This window comes from Carcharhinus amblyrhynchos, chromosome 4 (assembly GCF_965287045.1).
Source record: "Carcharhinus amblyrhynchos chromosome 4, sCarAmb.v2.hapA, whole genome shotgun sequence".
NCBI classification, from domain to species: Eukaryota; Metazoa; Chordata; class Chondrichthyes; order Carcharhiniformes; family Carcharhinidae; genus Carcharhinus; species Carcharhinus amblyrhynchos.
Genome location: NC_137327.1, coordinates 21,719,296 through 21,731,359, shown reverse-complemented (window position 1 = coordinate 21,731,359; position 12,064 = coordinate 21,719,296). Strand labels below are relative to the sequence as shown.

The 12,064-nt window shown below is 38.8% G+C and overlaps 1 protein-coding gene across 5 annotated transcripts in view; it reads right to left on the bottom strand.

Moving 5' to 3' along the window:
* LOC145341822 (uncharacterized) overlaps nucleotides 1-12,064 on the bottom strand; it is a 707,529-nt gene that overhangs the window by 113,290 nt on the left and 582,175 nt on the right. For all 5 annotated transcript variants that reach the window (XM_080186786.1, XM_080186791.1, XM_080186787.1 and 2 more), the window contains 3 exons: nucleotides 9,252-9,378; nucleotides 6,680-6,837; nucleotides 2,436-2,682 (listed from right to left, as the gene is read on the bottom strand). In XM_080186786.1, coding sequence (XP_080042912.1) covers nucleotides 2,436-2,682; nucleotides 6,680-6,837; nucleotides 9,252-9,378 — 532 coding nt within the window. The remainder of the gene's footprint in view (nucleotides 1-2,435; nucleotides 2,683-6,679; nucleotides 6,838-9,251; nucleotides 9,379-12,064) is intronic.

Below are 12,064 nucleotides of genomic sequence, written 5' to 3'. Positions count from 1 at the left end.
GCAAGTGTCCACAGAGTTTCAATGGGTTTTACACAGCAATTTGCTGTCAACAGGATGTCCAAATGGTTTGGCCTCTAAAGGCCATCCAGGATCTGTGTAAACAGCACAAGGGACTACTGAGCACCTCTTTAACCAAGTAGACTGAAGAATCATTAATGAACAGCAGAGTATGAGAAAGGAAGGGTCAGTGAGAATCGTGAATTTCATGTAAAACTGAGTACAGCAAATAGAATAGAAAAGAAAGATCGAATTAAAATCTTTGGGAAGATCTTAGAATCCATTTTTAAAGATGAGATTGTGGAGTATTTGGAAGTGCATGGCAAATCAGCATGGATTTGTCAAGGGGAGGTCATGTCTGACAAATCTGTTAATTTGAGGAGGTAGCAAGGAAGTTAGATAAAGGAGAACTAGTGGACGTGATTTATTTAGATTTCCAGAAGGCCTTTGACAAGGTGCCGCATCAAAGACTGTTAAATAAGTGCCCATGCCATTAAGGATAGATCCTGACATGGATAGAGGATTGGCTGACTGGCAGAAGGCAGAGAATGGGGATAAAGAGGGCTTTCTCAGAATGGCAGCTGGTGACTAGTGGTGTGCCTCAGGGCTCAGTGCATGGGATACAACTTTTCACAATGTATATTAATGGTTTGGAGGAAGGAACTGAAGGCACTGTTGTTAGGTTTGTAGATGTTACAAAAATATTTGGAGGGACAGATAATATTGAGGAAGCAGGGGGCTGCAGAAGGACTTGGACAGGTTAGGGGAGTGGGCAAAGAAGTGGCAGATGGAATACAATGTGGAAAAGTGTGAGGTTATACAATTTGGAAGGAGGAATGGAAGCATAGACATTTTTTAAATGGGAAAATGCTTAAGAAATCAGAAACACATTGTTCAAGTCGGCAGTTAGGAAGATAAATGCAATGTCAAGAGGGCTGGAATACAAGAGCAGGGATGTACTTCTCAGGCTGTATAAGGTGCTGGTCAGACCCCATTTGGAGTATAGTGAGCAGTTTTGGGTCCCATATCGAAGGAAGAACGAGTTGGCCTTGGAAAGGGTCCAGAGGAGGTTCAAAAGAATGATCCCTGGAATGAAGAGCTTGTTGTATGAGACAAGTTTGAAAACTCTGGATCTGTACTCGTTGGAGTTTAGAAGGATGGGGGGATCTTATTGAAACTTACAGGATAATGTGAGGCCTGACGGAGTGAACTGGAGACGATTTAAATGAAGGGCATTTAAATAGTCATTGGATAAACATATGGATGATATTGGAATAGTGTAGGTTAGATGGGCTTTAGATTGGTTTCACAGGTCAGCGCAACATCGAGGGCCGAAGGGCCTGTACTGCGCTGTAGTGTTCTGTGTTCTATGATGTTTCCATTAGTAGGAAAAACTAGAACCAGAGGGCACAACCTCAGGCTAAAGGGACGATCTTTTAAAACAGAGATGAGGAGGAATTTCTTTAGCCAGAGAATGGTGAATCTGTAAAACTCTTTGTTGCAGAAGGCTGTGGAAGCCAGGCCATTGAGTGTCTTTAAGACAGAGATAGATAGGTTCTTGATTAATAATGGGGTCAGGGGTTATGGGAAAAGATAGAACGGGGATGAGAAAAATATCAGCCATAATTGAATGATGGGGCAGACCCGTTGGACCGAGTGGCCTAATTCTGCTTCCATGTCTTACAGCCTTATGGAGGCAAAGATAGATGAGACAAAAAAAGTTAAAAATACTCCAAGTGAAGAAATGAGCCTCCTGTTAAAATTAATTTTCAGTGCCAGGGAGGTTGTTTGGCAGTAATTAAGCCTTATTACATTGTTAAAAGGGTATTTAGACAGGAATGACTCGACCTTTTGTCCTGGCCTTAGGGTGGAATTGTACCAGCATGCCTGCCCAAGATTCATACGATCCCACCCGAGGCCAACAGAGAATGCTGTTCTCTGAATCTTGCCTGCCTCTGGAATCAGGACGGGTGTGCCGATAAAATTCTGGCCACAATGTCAGTACAGCAATTGCCTGCTGCTTACTGCTTTTGGATGGGCATACTTTGGACAGGACTTATGGATTTTGATATTTAACTACATGTGCATGCTCACTGGAAACTGTTGTCTGATTTTCACAGCCAAATCCACCCCACTATCTATGTCACCAACAGAAGGGTGTTGCAGTGAGATATCAGGTAACTCACTAACTTTTTGCAACTGAGTTAACTCAATAAAACAGAAAAAAAAATGAAAAGCATTCGAGCAGAACATTGAGCCACTTAAAATATATACAAAAACATTAGGGGACTGAAAGTTGCATTGGAATAACCTAGTTGTTCTTAAAGAAAAATACATTTTAGACTGGAAAATAAGGCTAGGCTTTTGTTGCATCAATCAGCTATTATGTTGGAAATTGTATACCGTGGAACATACCAGTAAATCCCAGCACGCCTTACCAAATTCTCTGCAGTTTTTATTGCTGTTTTGTAGATCCTGTTTCAGCTGCTCCATCTCTGCCTTAAGGGAAATGTTTTCATTTTCTTTTTGCTGCTTTTCCTTTTCCAGCCTCTGAAGATCCATCTCTAGGCCTTTCACCACAGCGCCTTGCTTCTCAATTTCTGTTACCTTCCCTTTGATACTATCACGAGCCTGGAGCAGGTCTGTTTCGGACTTCCTCAAGAGGTCATCTCTCTTCTGTATTGCCTTTGGAGGAAACCATGCAGAGTATGTATAGTGCAAATTCACTTCTAAGGGCATTATTTAAGTGGCTCAAAACCTATGCTTAATCACTTGGATCAGAAGTTGATCGTGCCCATCAGAAGCTGCATTAAAGCTTAAATCAGAAACATCAAAGTGACTATACAGCTTCAAACAACACATCAACCACAGAACTGTGTTAAGAATAAATCTATAGACTTATGATGAAGGTGACCAGCTGCAGATCCATCTTAAGGCCCTGAAATATGAATCAACAGCAGGCAATTTCATTAATTTAATAGATATGGTTTGAAATTAACATTGGTGCTAAAGTGATCTTATAATCCAACATATGCTTTTAAAAAATCTGTTTACCCACACTGGACTGCAATCTTAATCAAAGAGCAGCTTAGGTAACTGAAAGGTTTAAATCACAGAAATCATCAGCAGTCTATTTTGTTTAATCATGTTGCAGTATTTCTATTTTGTGAAGTAGTGTAAAAATGAATTATATCCAGGTTACGTTTGAAACAACCCTCAAATGAACAAAAAGGTAACCCTCACCTGACAGTTGCTAGGATGAAATATTTTTCCTTACAAGTGATGAATGTTGCTATGTATCTATGAAATTATTAAGCAACAAAAATATTTTAACCGAATGAATGCTATTTGTATGTAATACTTGAGTTAAGTTAGTGCCAGTTGTTTACTAGCTTTCTCCCTCCCCAATGTCTCAGATATTTGATTATATTGTACAGTGAACTTTCTGAACTGCAAGTATTATTAAGTTGAAACTTTTTATCTGGGCTAAGTTATTACTTATTGTGTATCTATTTTTAAAAAACACAGCATCTGTTCATTTTGTTTTACTTAAAAACACATTTTATTACATTTCTAGTTAATTATAAATGAGAAACTTATAGGACAGGAAATTGTCATAATTTTTTCGCAAGCAAGTATCAGTTTTGACTAACATTTATTCTAAATTGCTCATGACTTTTTCCACATTGTGAGATAAACAATCAATTTCCTAGCCAGCAGAGACTGGATTAGAATGTTTCTCAGGTCATTCAACACAGATTGAATGTTGCTATGTATCTATGAAATTATTAAGCAACAAAAATATTTTAACTGAATGAATGCTATTTGTATGTAATACTTGAGTTAAGTTAGTGCCAGTTGTTTACTAGCTTTCTCTAGCTTTCGGACCCTGAATAAAAGTAGATATGAGGTAAGTATTCTAGCAATTGGATTATTGAAAACGCTCACAATCAAAATTATTCCTCCTTATTATTAGTACATTGAGGAAAATTTATGTCTAGGGAACAAAAACTTTTTAAATTACACTTGTGAATCTTCATGTATTACCATTACTAAACAATGTTTTCAAATCTGTTATTTTTGAAATGATCAATTAGTGCGGCACGATGGCACAGTGGTTAGCACTGCTGCCTCACAGCACCTGGGACTGGGGTTCAATTCCTGGCTTGGGTCACTGTCTGTGTAGAGTTTGCACATTCTCCCCGTATCCGCATGGGTTTCCTCTGGGTGCTCCAGTTTCCTCCCACAGTCTAAAGATGTGCAGGTTAGATTGATTGACCATGCTCAATTGTCCCTTAGTTTTAGGGGTAGTAGCTAGGGTAAATGCATGGGGTTATGGGGATAGTGCCGGATGAGATTGCTGTTGGTGCAGATTTGATGGGCCAAATGTACTCCTTCTGCATTGTAGCGTTCTATGATTCTATGTTTATAAAATAGTCTCAAATGTATAATAGTTCAATATTTATAATATTGTTGCATGCCTCTGTGGGGGATGATGGTGTAACTGGTGGGCTATAGTCTAATCAAAAATGGCCAAGCAAAGAAAAGGACACTACGATGGCCTGATGGAAAATGTGGCTAACATCAGAACAGATGGTTTTAACTCTAGGCTGAATACGTAGACTGCTCTGTTTACTTGTAACAAATGGCTTTGGTTTTACGATGGATAATAAAGTCATTCTAATCAATCAAATGGGCAGGAACCAGGAGTTAAACAGGTTTAGGATACTGCCCTGAGCTCGGGCAGACTGCCATAAACTAATTTGGATGATATGCCTATGGTAAATGACTACATGCAGAACTGCATCTATTCCAGTCAGTCTCAGAAGAATAAATATTGGAATTTTGAAGAACAGAACTGGAAGAGAAGAACCACAGAAGAAGAAAGAAACTTCAGGATTTAAGCTTGATGAAGTCTGATCCCTCTCCATGCCTATTCAGCGTGAGTGGATAGGGACACCACTACAGGTCCATTAGATGAGAATGAATTGTAAACATCTATGTTTGTAAACTTGTTACAGTAGATTTATAGGAGAAAAGAAGCATTGATTTGTGATACAATATAAAAAAATCAGTCTTGTAGCATTTATAAGTATTTAAAGTTTTGTTACATTTTCCTAGTGAATATGTGATTTGATGTAAAGATTAAATCTTTTTTAAAAGCAGCATCTCGGCTTTTTGGCTAAGATGCAAATGAGATCAAGCCTTGGAGGAGGAGTTCTACCTACTCCAACCATGTAGATCAAGCCCGAGGCAGGAGGTGAGAGCCCTGTCTTATCAGATTGGATCGGGAATGTCTCAACTTGCTGAGACTCTGGATTGGACTTGATTGGATTGAATTGGAATAAAAACAAACAAAAAAATCTGTGTCTATCAATTAACTGGAGCAAGAATCTTTGATAACATAAGAACATAATAAGAACATAAGAAATAGGAGCAGGAGTAGGCCATCTAGCCCTTCGAGCCTGCCCCGCCATTCAATAAGATCATGGCTGATCTGTCGTGGCTCAGTTCCACATTCCCGCCCTCTCCCCATAACCCTTAATCCCCTTGCTTATCAAAAACCCATCAACCCGCGTCTTAAAAATATTTAGCGAGGCAGCCTCCACCATTTAAACGGGCAGAGAATTCCAGAGATTCACCACCCTTTGAGTGAAGAAGTTCCTCCTCAACTCCATTCTAAACCGCCCCCACTTTATCTTGAGGCTGTGCCCCCTAGTCCTACTGTCCTTTCTGAGCGGGAAGAGTCTCTCCACCTCTATCCTATCCATCCCATTCATCATCTTATATGTCTCAATGCGATCTCCCCTCATTCTTCTAAACTCTAACGAGTACAAGCCTAGTTTATTCAGCCTCTCCTCATAGCTCAACCCCCTCAACTCCGGTATCAGCCTAGTAAACCTCCTCTGCACTCCCTCCAAGGCTAAAATATCCTTGCGTAAGTGCGGCGACCAAAACTGCACACAGTACTCCAGCTGCGGCCTCACCAATGCCCTATACAGCTGCAGCAAGACCTCCCTTCTTTTATATTCAATCCCCCTTGCTATGAAAGCCAGCACCCCATTTGCCTTCCTGACCACCTGCTGCACCTGCAGGCTGGGTTTTTGCGACTCATGCACAAGGACCCCGAGGTCCCTCTGCACCGTCGCCTGCTGCAGTTTTTCGCCACGTAAGTAATAGTCCTTCCTACCATTATTCCTACCCAAGTTGAACATTGGCAGAGTAGTATTTTCATTAGACTAGTAATCTGGAGAGCGAGTATAATGTTTAAATCCCATAGGGGCAGATGGTGAAATTTGAATTCAGTAAAAAAAAGGAATTCAAAAGCCTAATAAATTGATCAGAAAACCATTGTTGATTGTTATAAAAACCGAGCTGGTTCATGAATGTCCTTTTGGGCCACATTACCCGGACAGGCCTATGTGTGATTCCAGACCACGGCAATGTGGTTGACCAGAAAACGCTCTTTGAGATGGCTAAGCAAGCCACTCAGTTCAAGGGCAGTTGGGGATGGGCAATGAATGCTAGTCCAGCCAGTGACACCCAGATCCCATGAATGAATTTTAAAAAAGACATTGCTGTTTATTCAAACCTGTTATGTAATTCTATATATTAAATTCCACATTATTTTGGGAATATACAACTGGATGATAATATTAACCCCTCTGCTTTAATTGCTCACCTGCTCTCGCTGGTTATATAGTTTTCGACTGTTGCGGAGGTCGTTTTCCAGTTGAAAGATCTGCTGTTCCAGTTTGGCTGACTCCATTTGGTGTTTTTGTAACTCAGTGGCCACATCAAGTTGCAGGCTTTGGACAACTTTCTCTAAGTGTGCTACATCTTTAGGTAAAATGTTAGTTTCAAAATGTTACAAAATGTTATTAAAGAATCTGATAGCAGCTAAATAATGAAGCAGTTGCGCTAAGTTACAAAAAGGACAGATGTCAAAGAGGGGGGCCAAGGATCAATCAGCGGGTTTTAGCAAAATGTAGTTTATTAAGAATGCTGTTTATAGCATAGCGAACAAATTTGACATTTTAATCAGTCTGAGGTTCTGAATGTCAGCATCCTGACTTGTTAATAGAAAGATAACAAAATAACCATCAAATTGCTAATGTTGCATTCAGTATTGGAATGTTAATTCTTCTTGTACATTAATGTTTTGTTTCTTAGCAGAGGATCATTGGAATTTTGTAGTCTGCCTAAAATGAATGGTCTTCAATACCTGTAATATAATTTAGGATGCTTATGTCTTTTAGCAGTTTTGGAAATTGAAAATGTTGCATCTTGAATACTGTTGCAATCTTTCTATCCAATCATCTTTACATATTTATTTTTGTTCATGGAATGTGAGTATTGCTAGCAAAAATACGCATTTGGTGTTGAAACCTAATTGAGAAGATGGTGATGAGCTATCCTGTTTAGATACCAGATAATACATGACTATGACTTCAAATTGTAACATGTGTTTCTGAATGTTCTTTAGTATGGGGACAAAAGTAATGAAAGAGTATGGTAAAGTAGTGTGATGGAATACTCTTTATTTGCCTGGATTAGATACTCAAGAAATTTAACACCGTCCACCAGCTTAAACATCCTCCACTTGTGTGCTATGGTTGGATTGTGTTATATCTACTGCAGCAAGGCACCAAGGCTTCAACAGGACCCCCAAAACCAGGACCACTATACCACCTGGAAAGACAAAGGTAGATGGTGAAAGAATGCACCATTACCTCAGGTTACACTCCAACACAATTTATATACAAATTAGGAGCATGAGTAGGTATTTGGCTCCTCCAGCCTGCTCCGCCGTTCGATAAGAGCATATCTGATATGATTGTGGCCTCAACTCTACATTTCACCTATCCCAATAACCTTTGATTCCCTTATCAAGAATCTATCTATTTCTGCCTTAAAAATAATAATTGAACTGTCCTCCACCATTCTCTGGGAAAGAAAGTTTCAAAAACACACACAATCTTCTGAGAGAAAGAATTCCTTCTCATTTCTATCTTAAATGGGGGACCCCTTATTTTCAAACTATGGCCCCTAGTTCTAGTCTCTCCCACTTGGAGAAATATCCTTTCAGCACCCACCCTGTCCAATCTGCTCAGGATCCTATATACTTCAATTATATCACCTTTCAATTTTCTAAACTACATGGAATACAGCCTGTGCAACCTTTTCTTGTAAGATAAAGCCACTATCCCAGGTATCAGTTCAGCAAACCTTTCTGAATGGCTTCTATCATATTTATAGCCTTTCTTAAATAAGGAGATCAAAACTGTACACAGTACTCCAGATGTGGTCTCACCAACGTCCTATACAACTATAGCCAAACATCCCTGCTTTAATATTCCCATTGCATTAAACCACAACATTCCATTTGCCTTTCTAATAACATGCTGTACCTGCATATTAATGTTTCTTCACTTATATACTAGGACACTTAGATCCCTTTGTATCTCAGAGTTCTGCCATTTAAATAATATCCTGCTTTTCTACTATCTCTGCTAAAGTGGGTGAGTTCACATTTTCCCACATTATACTCCATCAATCAATTTTTTGCCCACTTACAGTGCGGTGACACAAGGTTAGCACAGCTGCCTCACAGTACCAGGGACTTGGGTTCAATTCTGGCCTTAGATCACTGTGTGCAGTTTTCATGTTCTGCCTGTGTCTGTGTGGGTATCCTCTGGGGGCTCCTGTTTGCTCCCACATTCCAAAGATGTGCAGGTTAGATGGATTGGCCATGCTAAATTGTCCCTTAGTATCAGAAGATGTGTAGGTTAGGTGGATTAGATATGGTAGCATGGGGTTACAGGGATAGGACTGGGGAGAGAGCCTGGGTAAGACACTCTGTCAGAGAGTTAGTGCAAACTTGATGGGCCAGATGGCCTTCTTCTGCACTGTATCTTGTGGTGTCACTTAACCTACCTATGTCCCGTTGCAGACTCCTAATGCTCTCTTCACAATTTCTTTCCTACCTATCTTTGTTTCGTCAGCAAATTTAACAAACATACGTTGGTCCCTTCATGTAAGTCACTGATATAAATATCAGGCCCCAGCATTCATCCCTGTGGTTTAATATTCTGTGTGATTGCCCATCAGAAAGTTGTTTGGAGTTAAAATCTGCCACATGATCTTTCAAACACGTTTTTCTCTATACAAACAAAAAGCAAACTATGCCTGCAAGATATTAAAACATCAACGATGATAATATTTTCACCTCTGATTTATAATAAATATATTACCTTTAATACCATTATTCTTTTGTTCTGTAACAGTGGTTAACTGTGCGTTCATCTTGTGCACCATTCCCTGATAGTTGTTGATCTCTTGAGCAAACTCAGAACGCTGAACAGTCACTTGTGCAAGATCCTGGAAGCGCAAATTTAAAAGTGAAGGAATGATTTAATCTGTTATATTAATAAAGCATTTTCATGTAATGTTGGACAGAGTGTTTATGATCCAAAATTAAAAGAGAGAAAAATAAAATATAATTGCAAATGACATTACTCCCCATTAATGTAGTTACTTATTTCCTCCTGCATCATGAGACCACATAACTTTTATGAAAGCAACACAATAGAGTTGACATTATCCTACTCTAGATTTTCACAAGTAACTTTTAGTGCAAGGCTTGCTTACTTAGGAAGATAGGTGTTTTGACTATGTGGCAAGAACAACATTGGTTATAGTCAGTGTTATTGAGAATCTTATGCACAAAATATCTGTTTTAGGTGGATGTACTGGCACTATGGGAGTCATTACCTAAGACAGTGCACAGCTGGGGAGGTGGGCATAACTGCTGTGGCAGATAGTGCCAAGTCTTATTTTGCGCCCATAGAAATCAGTTACAGTACAGACCAATTTCTTCCCTTATATGTTTAAATTGGTCATATTTGTATGGTTAACAAGCTACATTTAATGGATTGAACGTTCCAGAAAACAAACTGATGTGGCTTTAATGCACCAAGAAACAGATGCAACTTTTAGCCGATTTTGTCCTTCCTCATGTTGAATAAATAAAACTTTTCACATTCCTTAAAAAGTGATTTCAGGTGTCAAAAGATACAAGATTATAATTGACGTGATAATTAGTCTCACAAAGCAGCAGTTAAACAGTGTCAGCAGGGGTTATCATTTCTGAATTGTGGATGACTGGCATTGTGTAACAAAGTAGTTTAGCTTGTGATCTCTAACCTCTTCAGCATGTAAGTCTGGATGCAGCATGCTAAAAACTTAAGGTTTTAAAAGAGATATTCATAATAAGTATGGAACTCTCCCATATAATTCAATAAACACCGCTCATATTTATTGCCATTACATGATTGAAGTTCAAAATCTGATGTAGCGCTATTGAGTGTAGCTAGTATATATTAATCCGAGGTAACTCAAAGATAATAACAAACAATACATGACACAAAGTTATTGTGGACAGTGCAATGCACTGATAGCATAAAATTACAAAGGGATATTGATAGACTAGGTGACTGGATGAAACTGTGGAAGATGGATTTCAATCTAAGCAAATGTGACATTATTCATTTCAGACCGAAAAAGGATAGATCAGAATACTTTCATATAATATGAAGTTAAATACAGTAGATGTCCAAAAAAACTTGGGAGTTCAGATGTTTAGATCTTTAAAATGCCACAAACAGTTGCAGGAAATAATCAAGAAGGCTAATGGAATGCTGGCCTTTATATCGAGAGGACTGGAATGTAAGGATAAAAAGCTATGCTGCAGCCATACAAAACAATGGTTAGACTCTGTAAGCAGAACTGGGCATTACACCTTAGGAAGGATATATTGGCCTTGGAGGGAAGGCAACACAGGTTCACAAGAATGACATCTGGACTTCCAGGAGTTTAATTAGGGGAAGAGATTATACAAATTGGACTGGTTTTCTTTAGAATTTAGAAGGTAAGGAATGATCTTATTGAAATCCATGAGATATTGGAGCAGAATTAAGCCATTCGGCCCATTGAGTCTGCTCCGCTACTCAATTATGGCTGACATGATTCTCATCCCCATTCTCCCCTTATTGATCAAGAACCTATCTATCTCTGTCTTAAAGATATTCAATGACTTGGCCTTTGTGGCAATGAGTTCCATAGAATCAGCAGCCTCTGGCTGAAGAAATTCTTCCTCATCTCAGTTTTAAAGGAGCGTCCCTTCATTCTGAGGTTGTGCCCTTGAGTTTTAGTCTCTCCCACTAGTGGAAACAGCCTCTCCATGTCCAATCTATCTAGGCCCCTCAGTATTCTGTAACTATTCAAGATACCAAAAGGAAAAAATAGAGTAGATAAAGATAAACTATTTCCACTGGTCGGGGATTCTAGAACTAAGGGGCATCGTCTAAAAATTAGGATCAAACTATTCAGGGGAGATGTCAGGAAGCACTTCCACACACAATGGGTGATAGAGGTTTGGAATTCTCTACCACAAATGGCAGCTGATGCTAGATCAGTTGTTATCTTTAAATCTGAGATTGATGAAGTTTTGTTAAGCAAAGATATTGAAGGATATGGGCCAAAAACAAGTATATGGAGTTAGGCTACAGATCTGCCATGGTCTCACTGAATGGCCTACTCCTATTCCTATGATCTTACTGAAGTATTGAAGTATTTATTTGACACACTTATTCTAGAAAGAATGCAGAATTATTTTGCTTGCTTCATTGATTTCACAAGATAGAGAAGAAATATTTATTTTACTGGGTGAATTGTCTATGATCTGTGGTAGATCATTTAATTCAGTTGCTAAGATTCCATCCACGAGGGACATGTCACTATATGCTTGAGTATATTACATAGGTGTGTAATGATCAAAAAGTATACCAAGAATCTTGCAGTATAAACCACTGTATAATATTTTATTTCATTACATTGAAAATAATGGAAACTTGAGAGAGATTACGAGGCTGCACTCCAAATGATAATTTAACTGATGTAATAAAGATCGGAATTGTTTGAGTTATTTTTGGCAAAATGTCCTTTGATGAATACAAACAACTTTTTTTGGGAATTAAGCCAAATATTTGGTTCTTAAACAAGTATG